Source organism: Hyaena hyaena, unplaced genomic scaffold, assembly GCF_003009895.1.
Source record: "Hyaena hyaena isolate Hyena2069 unplaced genomic scaffold, ASM300989v1 scaffold_1508, whole genome shotgun sequence".
NCBI lineage: Eukaryota > Metazoa > Chordata > Mammalia > Carnivora > Hyaenidae > Hyaena > Hyaena hyaena.
Window position 1 is genome coordinate 57,747 of NW_024082142.1, and position 22,116 is coordinate 79,862.

Sequence of the window (22,116 nt, forward strand, 5' to 3'; positions counted from 1 at the left end):
TTTGTTTATCTACCTCGTTTTCCATGCTGTTTGGGGGTGCACAAGTAAACACTGCCTGTGAAACTTGCTTTTTTTTTTTTTGCCTTGTCAGTATTCTTTCAGGTTCTAAATCTGGCCTGCCTCCTTGTCCCAGTGCTAACTATGAGTTTGAAATGAGTGGGACCATCACTCTGCTACCAATCTGTGTTTAAGTGATAAGAACCATGTGTGTCTGCAGAATAAGCTTTGGGGATTTGGGGATGGACAGCAGAGAAGTACATCCAGCTGGTGGCAATGTAGGACTTAGTTGTAGGAGTCTGTTGTAAAATAAATGGTAAGAAAGTACTAAATTAGACAGTCCAGTGCCTGTAACTTAGCATCTTTTATTAAAGATGCATTTCTTGTCTCATGTGCCTAAAGGGCTATGGGTTGAAATTGCTTTAACTACCACAGTGAAATAGTTGATAAATCCTACAGCAGTGGCCTGTCACTCAGCATATTGCTAGGTATTTGCAGTAGCATTTTATTACCTTAAAATGGCTGTATGCTTTTAGTTGAATTGTAGTTGGTGGCAACTGTTTATCTAATCTCTAAAGTTTATTGGAAGCATTAACTTTCTTCTTTGCAGTCTTTTTTGAATGATGCATTCCTTTTATTTTTCCAGAAAACTCAGCTAATGTTTGTAAGCCACATGTTCCTTGTTTCCCATGTTTACTCTGTGTAACACTACAGCATATGTAATGTTAGCAAATACTGTATTTCAGGCTGTATACATTCCTGAAGTATATTTGGCATTGGTTTGGGATTCAGTTATTTAATCTTCTGTCTGGTTCAGAAAAACTTGAGATTTGAGGTGGTGTGCAGGCCATTTTTTTTAGAATAGGTTGTTCATATTTTTATTCTCTTGTTTATTGTAGACTTTTTTTTGGTCCCCCTTTGTTTTGATGATGAACCAGAAAAGGAGGTGGGTTGTAGAAAAGGCCATTGATTTGATAAATGTAATTTCTGGGATTCAGTTTTTTTTTAAACCAATCCAGACGGTAAAATTGTAACACTCAAACTTGGTAAAATCCTTTGAAATTAGTATGACATTTTTATGGAGCCAGATGCCTTCAGATCACCATGGAAATAGTCTTTGTATGTGAAGGATGAACACATACATTGGTTAGGGTCCTTGATAGCCAAGATAGGCAGGGCCCTGGGATAGTGGCTAGGTTATGCTCAAGTTATTTTCAACTGAGATAGTTGGAGGAGTGTACAAGCCAACAGCTTCCATTATGGAAGGTTTTCTTTTAATTAAAAAAAAAAAACACCTCAAAAAAGGCTAAAAGTCAAGCAAGAAGGGAAGAGAGAAACTGGGCTCTTAAGAAAAAAAATTGCTGGTGTAAAATGAATCCCTAAATGTGTGCTTGTCATCCTTCCAGGTTTTTTTAAGTTGCATTTCTTTTCACTACAAGCTAAGATTTCAGATTGAGGTTTGTGGTCCAGAACATACCCTCAGCAGAAATAGTGACTGATCGGAAAGTGCAGTTATTCAAGGTCTGTCATGCTCAATCACTTAAAGCTGTAATTTGTTTGATATGAATATTAAGCATGTAGACCTAGTGCAGCATGGGAGCCACTCAGGAAGTTTATGCAATTAATAAACTTTCATGCATAATTTACTATGAAGTATGCAGAATTTCAGCCACTTCTCTACACTTAACATTTAGTTGTATATGTGAACTCTCCTTTCTTAACTGGGGAATGTAGCATTATATAGTATGTTGTTAAACTTAATTTTAATCCTTCTTGAAATTAACTTTTTTTTGCGTTTTTGTTTTTTTTTGTTGTTGTTGTTTTGGTAAACCAAGTAATCTGCCTTTAAGCAGTTGTCTGATTTGGTTCTTTGAAACTGTGATTATTTCATTTGTACTCAGCCATTGTAAGTATTTTGTTTCTTGGAAATTTTGTTTTGAAACAGAAAATAAAGGCTGTGTTATAAAATGAGTATGTTATCTTATTAAAATGCTTTCATAGTCACTGCAATCACCTGCCTTAAACTGGTTCTTCATTCATCAAATGTAATTTAGCAGATCTAAAAATTAATCCTATAGATTATGCTGGCTGAACAAATTAACCAAACCGTGTATTACCTCTTGATTTATAGCTCCAACAAATTTTGAACTGTACCTCTTCTCCACTCTTCTCAATGAGCCATAATTGTAACAGTCACTATGACTTTCTTAGTTCCCATTGTGTTATCAAGGCTTTTACCTGTGATATTTTTAATTCACAAAACAATCCTATAAGCTAAGTCTGTTGCTGTTTCCACTTTACAGAGAAAATTTATGGATCAGAGAGATTCAAGAATTTTCCATGGTAACATAGCTAGGAAATGGTGAAGACTGGATACACACCGAGTCTGTCTGACTCCCAAGCTCATGGGAAAAAAACCCGGGCCATACAACTCTCAGATATACTGCATGAAAAATAAGCCAAATACACTTATAATAAGTTTTCATCTTTATCAGTATTAGTGTGTACTCTTTTCTTATATATCTTTCATGAGGTTATATCCAGTGCTTGTTTCATAAAGGATTCAAAATGTGACCTTTGCACAAACTTATTCAGGAGTTTTCCTTTCATACTGACAATGTTTCAATGGTACACATTTAGAAAAAAGTAAATTTTGAAATTTCTCTCCCACATCTCTCATTTACCACACTACAGGGACTTGGGAAACTGCCAAATGAGATCAGATCACTTGTTCACTTGATAGCTTAGAAGAAATGTGCATGTTTATGCAAATAGCCCTGGAGGAAGAGTTAGAGGCTTATCAAAACTATGCAAGATTAGATGAGGATTTTTAAAGTGTTTTAAAACATCTATTACCTTGATTTATTGACCCAGTAACTCTAAGGCATTCTATCTTATGTGATTGCTAAAGGAAGGACCTAAGGTACATGATGGAACAAGCATGGGTTTTGATTTGCAGACTTCTCAAACTTCCACTTTCTTGTTTATAAAATGAGGTGGTTGTGAATATTAAATAGGATATGTAAAAGCAGCCACCTTGTCCCTAAATTGTTAATTGTATTCACCGTGACATACCTCTGGTGACTTCCACAGTAAACTTGTATTGGGGAAACCAGGCTGGTTTGGAAATGGGCCCTGATTCTTATTACAGTTAATACAAATACTTTTTAGAGTCTAGCAGACTTTGGTTTTTATTCTATCTTTGTGAACTTGGGAAAACTGCTTAACTTTTCTGCTTCAATTTCCTTATCTGTAAAAAGGATAGCTGTCTTGGTGGGGTTGTTTCCAGACTAAATGAAAAAGCATATTTTACCATTATACCCTGTACACAGTAAGCTTGCTGAAATGATAGTAACGACTACTCAAGGGATGTTACATATCACTATTTTAAGAGAAGAGGAAACAGATGACAAAACTAGACCCAACTTGTGAGTCAATGTGGGGTCTGTTGGTGTAGAGATTATGTATTGCCCCAAAAGGTGCTAGATGATGTGATAGAGTGAGGTTCAGAGGTGAAAGTGTTTAAGTTGGGGGGTAAGACAATATAAAACCCATTTAAAATGTGCACCACTAGATAAAAGAATGAGATGGTAGAACTGTCTGTGACTAAAGAGTTTTGAAGGAGCCAAACTAGTAGTAGTGGTTAGGGAAAAGAAGGTGGGGTCTTACAAAGGAAGCTCGAGACAGAAATGAAGATGTACAGCATAGGTAATGGTCCAAATAGGAGCAGGACCTTGTGATAAAGAATTGGAAAGGACTAGCTCACATGCATGTTAGCCTCAAGAATTTAAGCAGTATTTGTAAGGGATCTCCGTTCCAGGTCAGAGGTTCTCAGCCCTGATGGCATATTAAAATCACCTGGGCAGCTATGTAACGCTACTACATAAAGCACAACGTGAATGTACTTACACTACTGAACTGCACACTTGAAAATGGTTAAAATAGTCAATTCTGTTGTATTTTACCACAATTGAAAATAAACAATGTGTCTGTGTCCTATCCCTATAACCAGTATTGTTACACACATAGTAATGTAATTAGGGTTGAGAACCACTGTCATCATTTCCTTTACTAATCAAATGATTTCTCTACTTGCTATTAGCCAGTTGTTGGTTCAAGAAAAGAAATATGGCAGTCTCATTAGACCTTCTAATGAACTATTTTCTATAACCATATGAACCTCTCAAACAGGCCCCAAGGATTTGGGCAATAGAGAAAGCTAAGTGGGCCCCTTTCAGAAACTGAACAGCTAGTTGCTACTTAAGTGGAAGATTGCTACTTAAGTCAGAAGATTGAGTCCAGTGTGAACTCTCCATGTAACCTCTTTATGCTTCTCTCCACCCTTCAAGATAGGAGTGAATGTTTATTAGGTACTTACTGTGCCAGTTATTGTGCTAAGCACTTTACATCATTTAATCTTCACAAGTTTCTGAGGTGTAAGTATTATTACCATTTCCCTTCTAAGCTCCTTGACTGTCGAAAACTACTTTTCCCCCAGGGCCTAGCTTTATTCCAGGCATGTAGTAGGTGTCAAATCTGTTGAATAAATTAATGAGTCCCTATTTCACAGATACAGTAAGGGATCAAGAGGCTAAGTAACTTCTTAGATAGCTAATAAGGAGTTGAACTGGTATTGGAACCCAGATCTTGGTTCCAAAGCACGCACTTCAACTACTATTCTGTGATTATCTATTGTCCCCATCTAGGGCTTCAGCTTTCAAGGCTTTGGCCTATGTTATCTCAACTGTCTTTGGCCTACCCAGCATAAAGTTTCTCCTATATGAGGTATGTTAAGATTCTTGTGTACAAGTCATAGAAATCTGATGTGAACAAACTTAAGCAAAAAGAGGAATTTATTATAAAGATGGTGGTGTCTCACAAAACCCAGGGATAATGTAGATGGGCCTTAGGAACAAATACATCAGATGCTTGCATGCAGCCAGGATTTTTCATCTCCTCCAGCTCAGTCCCAAATTCTCTGTGAAGGTACATAAAGGATGGCTCCTGCTGCAACCCTGAGGATAAGGTAGAGAAGGTGGTAGAAAAGGGGTGCTGGGAAGACAAAACAGATGTTTACCTATACTTCTCTTCTTCATGGTCCATAAACACATATGCCATTTCCCCATATCTACAATTCCCAAAATACCCATAACTAACATAATCCACGGACAATTGCAAGTCACATGTAACTTCTGCATCCAGAAGCAATGGCATGGCATAGACCTGCCCCTTCCACGTCTACTTCAACGACAAGCTAAATGTAGCTCCTCTTGATCCTGCAACTTTTAATAAAGTTAACTACTACCAATAGGTCTAACATGAGAAATAGAGAAACAGATTAACCACAATCAAAATTCCCCTTTAGGCAAGGAGAATGGCACACCATTATCAGCCACCAGGTCCAAGTATGCACCACTTACACCTGAATAGGAATAAAGGAATAAATTACAGGCATAGAAAATTTATGGGAGTCAATTTACCTTCTCACTTAACCAGTCTGTACTTGCGCCTAGGACATGCTCTAGAAGAGCAGTGATTCTCAAACCTGAGATTGCATTAGAGTCACCTGGAGGTGAGACCGGCAAAAACTTTCTTGACACTCCCTTCAAACACCTGCTCCAAGAGACTTGCTCAAACTTTAGTATGACTTATAGCAGCCTAAGGCTAGTCTCTAGATGACCCATTTCCCATCTGGAAAGCTCAGGGTTGTCAAAAGAATTTATAGTTTGCTCTAGTCAACACTTAAAAGATAGGCCCCTGGCCTCCCTTTTTTAGAGGCTGGTGAGTTCTTCCCCTGTCCCCTTGAGATACATATGTATCTCCTACAACTCAGGTATTTCTTTAGGACCTGAGATTCCTTTGAAATGTAATCATCAGGAAGGCTAGGGCCTCTACCTCCCAGTCTCTGTAAGAGGATAGCATCTTAAGTTCAACAACTGCCAGCTAGCAGACCTAGCTGGCCTACTTCCTTTTACACTCTCACCCGCTTTCTGTAATTTTTCACTTCCCTCACTCTACTTGAGTCCTTGCCCCCTCCTTCTCTGTCTTCCCTCATCCTCCCTTTAAACACCTAGTCATCTCTGCACAAGTGGGAAGAGAGCTTTTCCCCCCTACTTGCAGTAGTTACTGAATAAAATCTGTTTTCACTCCTTTAACTAATGTAGAGTTTTATCTTTGACATTACTTAAAACAAGGATTGCTGGTCCCACTCACAGTTTCTGATTCTGGAGGTCTGAGGTGAGGCCTGAGAATTTCTAACAGTTTGTAGGTGCTGCTGATGCGCTGGTCCAGGGACCAAACTTTGAAAATCACTGTTCTGACCCTGGGCCCTATTCACTAGATATGATTTTCTAATGATAAAACTTCCTCAAAACTTCATTTGACTGCCTGTGGATTTCATTTGAGGGGACTCTGAATGCTAATAACAAGTCCAAGAATCTTGCCAAATTATGCTTTTTGAAATCTTCAGATCTACTAAAGGGAGTAACTTGTTGCAGTTTCTATTTCTTAGCACTCTACCTAATGATTTGGCTCATTCTCCCTAGCATTCTGCTCAACATCTTCAGTTCAGAGCTTAGGTGAGGAAATAATGGGCTGTGTTCAGGGCTGTAAAGCGTCTCTTTTCTGATCTGCTCTGGGAATGTTACGCCTACCCTTTCTTCCTTTCATTCCAGCTAAATCCATTTGCAGAAGGAGGCCTCATCACATTTGGGGGATTCGGAGAACAAGGAATCTATGGAGGCTTCCACAGATAACCTTATTCCAATTACTTAGGTGCCAATTTCCTAACCACTAAAACATTTGACATGAGACAGAGTTCTACCTATGTTAAGTCAGCAAAGCCCACGAATACCTGACAGTCAGCAATTGCAGATCTCTTGATACAGGCAGAAGGGCTGCTCTGTTTTGAGCCCCAAGAGCAGTAAGAAACTGCTTCACTGCCAGATCACACAGAATGCCAACTTCCCATTAATTGATATGGAATATCTCCTATCCCTGCCAGTTTCATATTTTCGGGTCTGAAAATTGCCACATTCCATTTCTCATATCAGTTCTTGAACTTTTATTTTGGTCATAGGTAGTTTCTATGCACTTTGTAAAAGTAGTAAAAATAAAGGATATGGGGTTGTCTCACAGGAACCAAGGACCAGAAATGTTTCAGCAATGATAAAGAACCTGGAAGTTAAACACAGTGAAGACTGTCTCTCATCTCTGTGCTGAGAATCTGCATTTTTATTCTCTTTCTGTAGACCAGTATCTTTTACCTCTGTCCCTCTGGTAGGACAATTGCTGACAGCTTCCATGTTTTATGCTTAGAGAAAAACTGATCTCTGTGGTCCAATTCCAGCTTTCTAGGAAATGAGATTCTGATCGACCCAGCTTGAATTATTTGTCCACCTGTAATGCATTGAGCTATGGTTATAAGAACGTGACAGTTTTTGCTGTAACTCTGTCAACGGGAGGAGAGTCATTTTCCAGAAAAGGAGAGCTAAGCAGACAATCCAAAAGGTGTTCACTGTACTAGAAAACCTCTATTCTTTCCATCTTTCATCCCTTTAAGCTACTGTTCCCTATTTTAACTGCTTGTTTTCAAGAGTTACCTATGTGCACTGCTTCAACATTTATTTATTCTTTACCAATCTGTCTTGTTCTAGCTCCACTATTCTTTTATTATAAATTCCTTTATGGAGCTAGAAGCTTTTACAGCTTTTGCATCCTAATAGACTGTTCTCAGACTTCATTCATCTTGACTACTCTTGGGTTCTGCACTTTTGCATTTTAACTCCGCCTACCATGATCTGCCATCTTTCATTACGTTCCGAGACAGATCTGGCTACTATTGCAAAACAGATCTTGTTTTCTGTCCTCCTCCCCGTAAAAGGGTGGGCCCTAAAGGCCAGTGAGAAAACTGGTGCTACATCAAAATCAACTGAAAATCGATTTTTTCAAAAGATTACGATTCTGTCCGTCTGGAATTGTAGCCCTTGCAGTTGTTTTGCAAGAGCTTCCTGACAGATTGATTCACAGTAAGATTTAGAAACAAAGGTCCTGGGGGAGGGGGGAAGGGAGGTAATGGGCATGGAGGAGGGCACTTGTTGGGATGAGCACTGGGTGTTATACGGAAACCAACTTGACAATAAACTGAGAAAAAAAAGAAACAAAGGTCCTAACTGTACAACACTAGCTCAATGAGTACTGGAAAGATATGACTTGAAGTTTAATTTATATTGGTGCTTATTTCCCCAACCAAAGAGATTCTGAAGAAAAGGGATACTCAATTTCATTTTGTTTCTGCATTGCGTCAGGCAAATAATGTCAATTTCACCACTCAGTAATTGGGGCCAACAACTCTGAAGAATTACGGTAGTTAAAAGTTAAGTGGATTACTACAGAAACGTTGGTTATCGCTTTTACGTTTCATGTGTCCCAGTTCATTCACTAAAAGTTACGCATATTATTCCCCCACCTCAGCCCCAGCAAAGGAAAATTCTCCCTCCTGGAGAATTTTGGCATACTTTAGCTGAATTCAATTAATCCATTCTACTTCCCTTCCCATGATGCATCACTTCTCCCCAAACTCCTTTTCCTGGGAAAGGCGATAATCAGCCTGAAGCAACTCGGCGGGTGTCAGGAATTGGGAGTGCAAATCCTAAACACACATCACGCCCCGCCACTTCTGATCCCGTTAGCTAAACGGCAGAAAGGAGTAGCAATCTTGTTCCTAGACCGCATCCCGAAGCCGTAGAGAAGACTACAATTCCCAGGATGCCCCTCCGCTACGCCCCGCCCCGCTCCCCTTCCCCCGGCTAGAAAGCGTGTACCACAGAGAAGAGGCAACATGGCTCCCGGCGGTGGAAGGAAGAGGCTTCACCCCTTTTGAAGCGGTGAAGAGCGGCCGGAAAGGGGAGGGGGGGGGGAAAAACAGAGAGAGAGAAGTGACTAGAGCCCGTCATCGCTTTTATCCTCTCAGCCACTCCTAAATCCAGTCGGCCTCACCCCACCTCCTCATCCAAATCCAATCTGTTGGTCTCCTCCCCACCCCGCCCTCATCCCCTCGCTCGCTCACCCCTCCCCTCGGGAATCCTTTTCCCGCCCCCTCGCCCCCCGCGGAGTGCGCACGCGCCCGCCCCAAGCTTCGCGCCCAGATCGCCGCCTAACCTCGCGCAGCCGCCGTCTCGTCTGCCCACCGACGAAGCATGGGCGTCCAGGGCTTCCAAGAGTTCCTGGAGAAGCGCTGTCCTGGGGCCGTGGTGCCCGTGGACCTCCTCAAACTCGCGCGCACAGTCTCGCGCCAGCAGCAACAGCACCAGCATCGCCAGCTGCCACCTCCGGCAGCGCTAGCGCCCGGGGCTCCACGCGCCGCCAGGGGCTCCGCGCCTCTGCAACCGCCGCTCCCGCCCGCTGCCTTGGGTACCTACTCCAGGGGCGCGGGGCCGACTCGGTACCATCACCCCGCTCACCACTTCCACCACCACGGCCAGGCGCACCCTGGGCTGCACCCGCCGCCGCCGCCGCCGCCCCCTCCGCTGCCCGGGGCCCGGGTGCTTGTAGACGCGGGCTCGGCGCTTCCGCGGCTTTATGGTGGCTACCAGACGGATTGGGTGTGTGGTGGCCAATGGAACGCCATGCTGGGCTACTTGTCAGCGCTTTGCCAGGCTTGTGCCTATCCCGGCGGCGACGGCCTGGAGCTGGTGGTCATGTTCCCCGGGGGCCTGGGAAAGGACCGGCTGGCCGAGTGGGGCCGTCGGTGCCAGGCCGAGCGGCAGACAGCGCAACTGATCGTGGGACACGTGGGCAACAAGGGCACCCCTCCTCCACGGGCCTGGTTCCTGCCACCGGCCTGCCTGAGCCACTGCGTGAGGCTAGCACTCATCCGCTTCCGGGTCAAGGTGAGGGAGGGGCCGGATCTTAAATAATATGCCCCACACCTATTCCCTCCCAGCTAAACACCTAACCACCCACTAACCTGCCACCCATCTATCCACTCACCGCCTAATCAGCTAACCCGCGTGCCTAACTATCCTCTGTCATTTTATCCATCCACCCTCCACTTCATACCACCCCCTACCGATTCACTCACTCACCAACAAAACTACGTCTCTACCCATGTCATCCCAATAACTCTCTTTACTTTCACGTATCCAGTGACCTGTCTCTGGGTTTTAGCCGAATTTCTTTGGTTGCCCCATCTTTCTCCTGCTGTCTTCTGCCTCAAGCTGAAAATGCCCTTTTCCAAATTTTTCCAGTTGCCATCTCTTCCGTATGTCTCTTTCCAACCTTGCAGCAAATCAGTTAAACAGATGTTAGTTGAATGCCATTCTTCTACAACTTTCTCCCCATTTTGATCCATTGAGAATTTATTTTTTACCCATGTGTCCATTCAGTCTTTTTCATTTGAACATGCTTCTGTCTCCTCCTGCTTTAGCCCAAACAAAATTTTAAAAACACACGGATTCAGTCACTGTTCAACAATTATTAGACCACTGAGAGTAAGGGGTTTAAGGGACATGTGAGACATGGGGTCCTACCTTTGGAAAATCAAATATATAAACATGGAAGATTTGTTTAGTGGTATAAGTGTGTATGCGGTTATGCTTCATGGTACAGATTGTAAGTACAGTATCTGTTTTGTGTGTGTTGGGAGATAACTGTGGACTAAAATGGTCAGGGGAGGCTTCCTCAAGGAAGTTGAATCCCATCTATTTCTTCAGGGATGGGTTGGATTTGAATGGTTTATGGGTTTGGGAGGAGGCTGCTTTAAGTGAGAGAAAGAATGATCAGAAAGAAGCAAAAAGGAATATCAAGCATTTTAGGCCCCATGGGCAGTTAAGTCCAATTTATGCATGTAGTTGGTCACTGCTTATGGGGCCTGGGGAACAGCTTGGCAGCCTCCCCCCAGTTCTTGGCACCACTCCTGCTGCTCTGTTGCTTTCTCATACTCTTAAGGTTTCAAGCTCTTACGTGTAGGGAATAGCAAGGCTTGAGAAGTAAAGGAGGTGGGCAGGAAGAAGAAAGTGCAGGGTTGGGTAGGACAAAATCTCAAACCCAGTCCCAACCGAGGCTCTTGGGTGTGTGTTCACAGTTAAAAGACAGGACAAGGAATTCTGAGAATCATAAAAAATGGTCCTGGGTGGAGTAATGAGGAGGGAAAAAAAATCTCATCTGAGCAACTGAAAGACCTGCATCAAGAAGCTTGCAGTGATCATAGTTTGTGGCTACAGTCCAGTCATGCTAGAAAGCCTTGTGCACATCATCACGTCTGTGCCTGGGCTGGGTATATTATAGGTGTTTTTAATAATTAAAAAAATCCCGCCATGAGCTATCTTAAACATATAAAGTAAAAAAAACCCATTCATTTGATTGTCTTCCTGACCATTTTTCAGTAAATTCTTCATTCATGATGATTCTTTCCACTTTGTTTTCATTGCTGCCACCTAAACTTTAAGGACTTTTTACCTTATTGTCATTAACCTGGATGCTGGCAACAGTGGCTAACTGATGGAATGCTTTAGTATGTGCCAGGTGCTCATCTATGTGCTTGAACAACAAAATTCTTTTATTTGATCCTCACTATAACCTGTGAAGAAATATCATCCCTGTTTTCCAAATGAGGAAACTGAGGCACACGAGGTTTAGAAATCTGCCCAAAGTCACCCAGCAATAAATGGTAGAGCTCAGATTCTGGGATCCATGCCCGGGCAGTCTGGCTCCAGAGTCCATGCTCTTAACAACGGTGGTCTAAGATGAATCTTTCTAGAGTGCCAGTGTGATTAGATCATTCCCATACTCAACTAAAATCTTCCCTGACTCCTTGGTAAATACAGGGGTGGGTCATTCATTTATATTCATTTATTGAGTGCTTGCTGTAGGCTAGGTATTGTGCCTGTTGCTGAAGAATCAGAGGTAAAAAAAAAATCCCTATACTTAAGGAGGTCAGTTTAGTGAACGACAAAACCAAGTTACAGATACTGTTAGCTAATTGCAAATGATGATAAATATGCCCCCTACAGGGGTCATAATTAATTCTGAGTGAGGGTTTGAAAGTTGGGGCAGGCTTCACAGATTGGTGCTAAGCCTTGGAGAGGGCTGGGAAGGGTAGTTCAGGTAGTGGACAAGGATGTGGAGACCTAAAATGGCCAGCCGTGAGATCTGAATGGATTTGGATTAGAGGTTGGTAGGAGAGTTAAATATGGAGTATGGATTTGTGGTTTCCAAACTTTCTCTATTCATGTACCCCCATCAGTCATCAAAAAGTTTTTTTTAATGATTTTTTTTTAATTTCTGAGAGAAGAGAGACAGCATGAACAGGTGAGGGTCAGAGAGAGGGAGACACAGAATCTGAAACAGGCAGCAGGCTCTGAGCTAGCTGTCAGCACAGAGCCTAACACGGGGCTCAAACCCATGAACCGTGAGATCATGACCTGAGCTGAAGTCGGACGCTTAACAGACTGAGCTACCCAGGTGCCCCAGTCAAAAGTTTTGAGAGGCAACCTTAACATGGCTTACCAAAATTCTCCATCACAAATAGTCTTATTTTTAAAATCCCAGCAGTTTATCACAATAAGATGGATTGATATGTGATAAAGCAGGTGTAGTGAAAATGGTAGAATCTCAGCAGTGGGTATTTATGTACTCACTGTAAAATTTCAACTTTGCCAACTTTGTTTGAAGTTTTTCATAAAAAAATATTGGGGAGAAACTTCCCAGCAGTCCTCTGCAGTCCTGAGAGCTACCATTTGGGAAATATATAAATCTTATTCTCTATGCTAGATTGTAAACACTCTTTGATCTTTTCATATTCTCCATAATGTCTTGTATATTTTGGGTTTAGGATACATTTTTTTCCTGAATGAATAGGTCAGTAATTCTGAGAGTGGATTGTATGAGTAACTTAAAAAGTGTATTGTGTGGCTCTTAATATAGTGAATTTAAGACTGGCTCCAAAAATCACTATGTAAAGAAATTATAGTTGTTATCAGTGAATGAAGTTCTCTTTCCTGGTTTTAGTTGGTGATCTTTGTTAGTGAAATGATGGAGAGCCTCCTGGTTTATCTTTTAAGTGCAGACTTAAAAGATACTTGTTAATAGCTGAAGTAAATAGCTGTGATTTGCTTTTAAAGAGGAGTGTTCCACTGTTTTGAAGATAGCATATTTTCACTTGGATGATCTGCATGCTTACCATTTCTTTTGACTGAAATAAATGCCAATGCTTCAGAACAAAACTCACTACTGTATTTCTCCTCCCCATAATTTTGTTCTTCAGACTAAGCCACAAAATGAGTCTTTATTCCTAATCTTATTTTCATTTGTAATAGTGAAAATAAAGGTGGAAGGATTAAATAAAAGACAAATTGCTGGGTTGTCTGTTTAACGTTAGGCAACTTAAGACTTCCCATGAAAAAACTATTGGCATGAATTTTGTCATTTGGTTGGTTTCATTGGTATGTCCTGCAAACCTTTGTAAGTGGTAATCGTCAATAGCATTAAAATGAAGTAAACTGACCAATTGCTAGCCAGGGTCAAAAGTAGAGCAGCCAAAAGCAGTTTTAGAATGTGGTTTGGGAAACGATAGGGGTGGTTATGGGGATGAATACTTTAAGGGTTAAAAAAAGATAACACATAAAACTCATCAGTTCACAGCTATTATTTTGAGAATGGGACCAATTAAAGAAAAATGAGTTGATTTAAAGAAAAGTATTAAGTTACAATACTTGGATGTCTCAGAAATCATGTTGGTGATACGTGAGTGATCAAAGTTTTGAAAAGTCTGACCAAGAGCCGATACCATTTTATGCTTTCATTCTCTAAAATACAGTATAGCAATGGCTGCTATGCTTCTGGGTTATTTACTTACACCCTCAGTCAGTGCCATTTCTAGATGCTCTAGCGGTGGGAAAAAAATGATTATATAATTATTATTACTACTTCTTAAGCACCAAGTTGTACATAAAGTGGTTTTTAAATATCTCATTTATTCCTCACAAGCTTGCAAGAATGCATAGTATTCTTCCCATTTCTTTGGTCTGGACACTGTTAAGTGCTGGATAAAAATCCCTGTTCCAGGGGCACTGGGGTGACTCAGTCGGTTAAGCCTCCGACTTTGGCTCAGGTCATGATCTCACGGTTCCTGGGTTCGAGCCCTGTATCGGGCTCTGTGCTGACAGCCAGCTCAGAGCCTGGAGCCTGTTTCAGATTCTGTATCTCCCTCTCTCTATCTGTCCCTTCCCTGCTCACCCTCTCTCTTTCTCTCTCTCTCAGAAATAAATAAAATATTGTTAAAATATTTTTAAAAATCCCTGTTCTGGATCTCTAGTGCTCAAAGTTCCTTTCCACAGTTCTACTACACTATTTCCTTCTTTAAAAAAATTTTTTTTAAATATTTTTTTGAGAGAGACAGCGTGAGTGGGGGAGGGGAAGAGAGAGAGAGGAAGACACAGAATCTGAAGCAGCTCCAGGCTCTGAGCTGTCAGCCCAGAGACCAATGTGAGGCTCCAACTCCACAACCACAAGGTCATGTCCTGAGCTGAAGTCGGACGCTTAACTTACTGAGCTACCCAGGTGCCCCTATTTCCTTCTTTTTGTATGTTATTGTGTAAGATTGTGTACTTTTATTGGCCAGATAATATGAATAAAAACATGAAGAAAAACTAATAAATCAATTTATTGAGCACTTAGTTTATGCCAGCATTGCTAAATCTACAGTACTACCAATATAAAGCACATGTGTAAGCTAAGTGCAAAGTGAATGAGTCCTAGCAGTCTTTCTTTTCTGCCTTTTCAGTCTCTCCTCTCTGGTTTCTTTCCCATATAGCATAAACAAATAACCTTTAAACAACAAAACCTTGTCTTTACTTTGTAATTCTCTTAAGCCATTATCTTTATCCCTGTTCTTCCCTTTTAGCCATTATTCATGAACAAAGAAGACTATATCAATGTATTAATTCCCATTCCCTAGCTTATTGGCACTTGATATCTAATGTCACCAGTCTGAAGCTGCCACATCCATTCCCACTGTTACCCTTTCTTGGTCCTCTTTAGATAATTTTCACTATTGAGCCATCCTTTCTTTGAATTTCCTTCCTTGAATTTCATAACACTGCTCACTTCTGATTCTCTTTATAAGTCTCTAGTTCTTTCTCCTTTCCTAAGTTATTTCTCCTTCCTTAAGCCTCAGTGCTCTCAAGGCATCTGTCCTAGTCACATTCTCCTATATTCACATCCTGAGCAGTCTTCTCCATTATCATGGCTTTAAATGATTCCTATAGGTCTTTCTCTACCCCCAACCTCTCATGAGCTTTCAACGTATCCTTTCAGCTATGCTACTCAATGTCTTATGGGTCACTTAAATTAAAAACATATCCAAGATGGAAATCATTATTTTCCCCTAAAGCTTGTTCTATTTCCAGTATTCTCTTTTCCTTTGACCCTTCTCTTTTATCTGTTTCAAGCCAGAAATGACAGAGTCCTTAATTCTTCACTGTCTTGTCACTTCCCATATCAGTCCTGTCCCTTCTACCTCAAAAATGTCTCCTGAGTCCAGCCACTTCCAACCCCATTGCGTTTAGTTAATCTGCCATCATTTCTTATCTGAACCATGAAAATAGCCTCGACTTTTCCCTTTACCACTTTCTGGACAATACTCCGTCTTCCACATTGCTGTCGGAGATACCATCCTGAAAACAAAAGCTGACTTCTTGTGTGTCCAAAGATACCCATTGGCTACTTTTCAGCTACCCTCCCAAGTCCAGACTTCTCAGCCTGGCAGATACTGCCTTTCACAGTCTGATGTCAAACTCTCTCCAGCCTTAGTTGGTGGTTACCTCTGCCCACACCTGTTTGAACCATTGGACTCTCCCAGCCATTCTGCACTTTTTAGTTTCCTGGGTATGCAGTGTATTCTCACATAGTGTTTCTTATGTTACTCTCACCCTTGCATAGCACATTTCTACATATTGATCAAAAGTAATCACTATGACTCTTTCCCTCCCAGCCAAGGTTAATGATGTGCTACCCAAATACTCTTGAATACCTCTCATTTTTTCTCTTTCACAGTATTTTCATATCATATTTAATTCTCTTTTTTTCCCATGCTGTACATTACATCCCTAGAACGTATTTATTTTGTAACTATAAGTTTGTATATAATTCTCTTTTAATTGAATTCCAACAGGACAGGGGTTTGCCTCTAGGGCTGGACACATTGTATACAATAATGGTTGTTGGGACAGAGAGATTGGTTGGTTGATTGACTACAGAGAGCTTTAAGGATCAGATAAGGAAAATAAGCATAGTAGTCACTGGCCCAAGGTTGCATTCCTAGAACATAGCTGAACCAAGATACAAACCTAAATATTTTTGAGACCAAAATCCTTCATCTTTAACATTCCAAAACAGTATACTTGCATTTCAAACTAAACTTTTTCCAGAATATTTTTCTTTTTTTTTCTTTCATACTTTATTGTCAAGTTGTTTTCCATATAACACCCAGTGCTCATCCCAACAAGTGCCCTCCTCCATGACCATCAACCTCCTTCCCCTCTCCCCTACCCCCTTCAGCCATCAGTTTGTTCTCAACATTCAAGAGTCTCAGGGTTTGCCTCCCTGCCTGTCTCCAACTATTTTTCCCTTTCTCCTCCCCCAAGGTTCTCCTAATCCACCTATAAGTGAAAACATATGGTATCTGTCTTTCTCTGACTGACTTATTTCACTCAGCATAACACCCTCATGTTCCATCCATGCTGCTACACATGGCCAGATTTCATTCTTTCTCATTGCCATGTAGTATTCCATCGTATAGATAAACCACATCTTCTTGATCCATTCGTCTGTTGATGGACACTCAGGCTCTTTCCATGTTTTGGCTATTGTTGAGAGTGCTGCTATGAACATTGGGGTCCATGTGCCCCTGTGCATCAGCACTCCTGTATCCCTTGGGTAAATTCCTAGCAGTAGTACTGCTGGGTCATAGGGGAGTTCTATTGTTAATTTTTTGAGGAACCTCCACACTGTTTCCCAGAAGAGCTGCACCAGTTTACATTCCCACCAACAGTTTAGGAGGGTGCCCATTTCTCCACATCCTCGCCAGCATCTAGAGTCTCCTGATTTGTCATTTGAGCCACTCTGACCGGTGTGAGGTGGTATCTCGGTGTGGGTTTGATTTGTATTTCCCTGATGAGGAGGGACACTGAGCATCATTTCATGTGTCTGTTGGTCATCTGAAAGTCCTCTTTGGAGAAGTGTCTGTTCATGTCTTCTGCTCATCTCTTCACTGAATTATTTGTTTTTTTGGGTGTGGAGTTTGCTGAGTTCCTTACAGACTTTGGATACCAGCCCTTTATCTGATATGTCATTTGCAACCACCTTTTTTTTTTTTTTAACTTTTTTTCTTAAAGTATTATTTATTTCTGAGAGACAGCGTGAGCAGGGGAGGGTAAGAGAGAGGGAGATACAGAATCTGAAACACGCTCCAACTCTGAGCTAGCTGTCAGCACAGAGCCCAAAGCGGGGCTCGAACCCACGAACTGTGAGATCATCACCTGAGCTGATGTCAGACCCTCAACTGACTAAGCCACCCAGATGCCACATGTATCTATCTTTTCCTATTCCTTCAGTTGCCTATTAGTTTTATTTATTGTTTCCTTTGCCATGCAGAAGCTTGATTAGGTCCCAATAGTACATTTTTGTTCTTGATTCCCTTGCCTTTGGGGATGTATCAAGTAAGAAATTGCTGCGGTTGAGGTCAAGGAGGTTGTTTCCTGCTTTCTCCTCTAGGGTTTCATGGTTTTCTGTCTCACATTCAGGTCCTTTATCCATTTTGAGTTTATTACTGTGGATGGTGTGAGAAAACGATCTAGTTTCATTCTTCTGCATGTTGCTGACCAGTTCTCCCAACACCATCTGTTAAAGAGGCTGTCTTTTCACTTCTCCAAAAAGGACATCCAGATGGCCAACAGACACATGAAACGATGCTCAGCATCCCTCCTCATCAGGGAAATACAAATCAAAACCACACTGAGATACCACCTCATGCCGGTCAGAGTGGCTAAAATGAACAAATCAGAAAACTCTAGATGCTGATGAAGATGTGGAGAAACGGGCACCATACTAAACTGTTGGTGGGAATGTAAACTGGTGCAGCCCCTCTGGAAAACAGTGTGGAGGCTCCTCAAAAATTTAAAAATAGAACTCCCCTATGACCCAGCAATAGCACTGCTAGGAATTTACCCAAGGGATACGGGGTGCTGATGCATAGGGGCACATGGACCCCAGTGTTCATAGCAGCACTCTCAACAATAGCCAAAACATGGAAAGAGCCTAAGTGTCCATAAACAGACAGATGGATCAAGAAGATGTGGCTTATCTATACAATGGAATACTACATGGCAATGAGAAAGAATGAAATCTGGCCATGTGTAGCAGCATGGATGGAACGTGAGGGTGTTATGCTGAGCAAAATAAGTCAGTCAGAGAAAGACAGATACCATATGTTTGCACGTATGGGAGGGTTAGGAGGAACTTAATGGAGGACCGTGGGGGAGAAGAAGGGAGGAAATGGGGGGAGAGTGAGGGAGGCAAACCCTGAGAGACTCTTGAATGTTGAGAACAAACTGAGGACTGATAGGTATGGGGGGGAGAGGGGGGGTAATGGCCGTGGAGGAGGGCACTTGTGGGGATGAGCACTGGGTGTTATATGGAAACCAACTTGACAATAAACTATTTTTTAAAAAATTTAAAAGAAATAAAAAATGAAAAAAATAAAGAGGCTGTCTTTTTTCCATTGGATATTCTTTCCCGCTTTGTCAAAGATTAGTTGGCCATACATTTGTGGGTCCAGTTCTGAGTTTTCTATTCTATTGGTCTATGTGTCTGTTTTTGTGCCAATACCATGCTATCTTGATGATTACAGCTTTGTAGTAGAGGCTAAAGTCTGGGATGGATGCCTCCCATTTTGGTTTTCTTCCTCAATATTACTTTCGCTATTCGGGGCCTTTTGTGGTTCCATACAAATTTGAGGATAGTTTGTTCTGCCTTTGAGAAGAATGCTGGTGCAATTTTGATAGGGAATGCATTGAATATGTAGATTGCTTTGGGAAGTAATAACATTTTAACAATATTTATTCTTCTGATCCATGAGCATTGAATGTTTTTCCATTTCTGTGTCTTCTTCAATTTCCTTCATAAGTTTTCTATACTTTAAATCATTCACGTCTTTTATATCTTTGGTTAGGCTATTCCTAGGTATTTTATGGTTTTTTGTGCAGTTTTGAATGGGATCAGTTTCTTAATTTCTCTTTCTGTTGCTTCCTTGTTGGTGTATAAAAATGCAACCGATTTCTGTATATTGATTCTGTACCCTGCTACTTTGCTGAATTCATGGATCAGTTCTAGTAGGCTTCTGGGGGAGTCTGTCAGATTTTCAATGTATAGTATCATGTCGTCTACGAAAAGTGAAAGCTTGACTTCTTTGCCAATTTCTATGCCTTTGATTTCCTTCTGATGTCTGATTGCTGATGCTAGGGCTTTCAGCCCTGTGTTAAACAACAGTAGTAAGAGAGTACATCCCTTTCCTGTTCCTGATCTCAGGATGAAAGCTCTCAGGTTTTCCCCATTGAGGATGATAATGTTTAAGTAAGTTCCTTCTATCCCGACAGTATCAAGGGTCTTTATTAAGAAGGGATGCTGTATTTTGTCAAATGCTTTTTCTGCATCTATCAACAGGACCATATGGTTTTTCTATTTTCTTTTCTTAATGTGATGGATCACACTGATTGATTTGTGAATATTAAATCAGCCCTGTAACCCAGAAAAATGAATCCTACTTGATCATGGTGGATAATTCTTTTGATGTGTTGTTGATTTCGATTTGCAGGTATCTTGTTAAAGATTTTTGCATACATATTCATCAAAGATATTGGCCTGTAGTTCTTTCTTTTTGCTGGGTCTGTGTCTGGCTTGGGAATCAAAGTGATGCTGGCTTCGTAGAATGGGTCTGGAAGTTTTCCTTCCATTTTTGTTTTTTGGAATAGCTTGAGAAGAATGAGTATTAAACCATTATGATTTAAATGTCTGGTAGAATTCTCCAGGGAAGCCATCTGGCCCAGGGCTCTTATTTGTTGGGAGATTTTTGATAACCGATTCGATTTCTTCATTAGTTATAGGTCTCTTCAGATTTTCTATCTCTTCCCATTTGAATTTTGGCAGTGAGTGTGTGTTTAGGAATTTGTCCAATTCTTCTAGTTTGTCCAGTTAGATGGCATGTAATTTTTCGTAGTATTCCCTGATAATTGCTTGTATTTCTGAGTGATTGGTTGTAATAAGTCCATTTTCATTCAGGATTTGGTCTATTTGAGTGCTCTCTCTTTTCTTTTTCAGAAGCTTGACTAGATGGTTATCAATTTTGTTTATTTTTTCAAAAAACAACTCTTGGTTTCATTGGTCTGTTCAACTGTTTTTTTTAATTCTATATTGTTTATTTCTGCCCTTATCTTTATTATTTCTCTTCTTCTACTGGGTTTGGAGTGCTCTAGTAGCTCTCCTTCTAGTTCCTTTAGGTACGCTGTTAGTTTTGTATTTGCGCTTTTTCTAATTTCTTGAAATAGGCCTGGAGTGCAATGTACTTTCCTCTTAGGACTGCCTTTGCCGCATACCAAAGAGTTTGGATTGTTGTATTTTCATTTTATTTGTTTCCATATATTTTTTAATTTCTTCTATAATTGCCTGATGACCCATTCTTTCTTTAGTAGGGTGTCCTTTAATCTCCATGCCTTTGGAGGTTTTCCAGACTTTCTCTTGTGATTGATTTCAAGTTTCATAGCATTGTGATCTGAAAGTGTGCATGGTATGATCTCAATTCTTTATATTTATTGAGGGCTGCCTTACGTCCCAGTATGTGATCTATCTTGGAGAATGTGCCATGCGCATTGAAGAAGAAAGTGCATTCCATGGCCTCAGGATGTAGAGTTCTAAGTATATCTGTCAAATCCATCTGGTCCAATGTGTCGTTCAAGTCCATTGTTTCTTTTGTGATTTTCTGTCTAGTTGAGGTACCTATTGCTGTAAGTGGAGTAGGAAAGTCCCCTGCTATTAGCACATTCTTATCCATTAGAGTGTTTCTGTTTGTGACTAACTGTTTTATGTATTTGTGTGCTCCTGTACTCGGTGCAGTAGACATTTATAATTGTGACCTCTTTCTGATGGATAGACCCTGTACTTATTATATAATGCCTTTCTTCATCCCTTGTTGCTGCCTTTACTTTAACGTCCAGTTTGTCTGATATAAGCATGGCTACTCTGGCTTTCTTTGACTTCCAGTAGCATGAAAGATATTTCTCTATTCCCTTACTTTCAATCTGAAGGTGTCCTCAGGTCTAAAATGAGTCTCTTGTAGAAGGACAAATACCATATGTTTGCACGTATAGGAGGATTAGGAGGAACTTGACGGAGGACCAAGGGGGAGAAGAAGGGCGGAAATGGTGGGGGAAAGGGAGAGAGGCAAACCATGAGAGACTCTTGAATGCTGACAAAAACTGAGGACTGATGGATGCGGGGGGGAGGGGGGATGGGCATGAAGGAGGGCACTTTGGGGATGAGCACTGAGTGTTATGTAGAAACTAATTTGACAATAAACTATTTGTAAAAAANCCCTTACTTTCAATCTGAAGGTGTCCTCAGGTCTAAAATGACTCTCTTGTAGAGGGCAAATAGATGGATATTGTTTTTTATCCATTCTCCTACCCTAGGTCTTTTGAGTGGAGCATTTAGTCCATTGACATTCGGTCTTATTATTGAAAAGTGTGGGTTTAGCGTCATTGTGCTCTTTGTAGGATTCATGCTGGTGGTGGTGTCTCTGGTACCTTGTGTCCCTTGCACCATTTCCCTCATGGAGTTCCCGTTAGGATTTCTTGTAGGGCTGGTTTAGTGGTGACGAGTTCTTTCAATTTTTGTTTATTTGGGAAAACCTTTATCTCTCCTTCTACTCTGAATGACAGGCTTACTGGATAGAGGGTTCTTGGTTGCCTATTTTTTCTGTTCATCACATTGAAGATTTCCGGCCATTCCTTTCTGGCCTGCCAAGGTTCAGTCAATTGGTCTGTCACCACTCTGATAGGTCTCCCTTTG

At 41.1% G+C, this 22,116-nt stretch overlaps 1 protein-coding gene and 1 long non-coding RNA gene across 3 annotated transcripts in view; one reads left to right on the forward strand and one right to left on the reverse strand.

The window, feature by feature from the left end:
- Positions 1–4,832: 4,832 nt before the first annotated feature.
- Positions 4,833–8,723, reverse strand: LOC120225763. The gene is made up of 2 exons (XR_005526889.1): positions 8,514–8,723; positions 4,833–5,049 (listed from the first exon to the last, which is right to left on the reverse strand). It is a non-coding gene; the product is annotated as an uncharacterized LOC120225763 (long non-coding RNA).
- Positions 8,724–9,156: 433 nt separating this feature from the next.
- Positions 9,157–22,116, forward strand: part of FAM120C (family with sequence similarity 120C) — a 127,076-nt gene continuing 114,116 nt past the window's right edge. For both annotated transcript variants that reach the window (XM_039223924.1, XM_039223925.1), the window contains exon 1: positions 9,157–9,887. In XM_039223924.1, the coding sequence (XP_039079855.1) occupies positions 9,195–9,887 (693 nt within the window). In that variant the 5' untranslated portion in view covers positions 9,157–9,194. The remainder of the gene's footprint in view (positions 9,888–22,116) is intronic.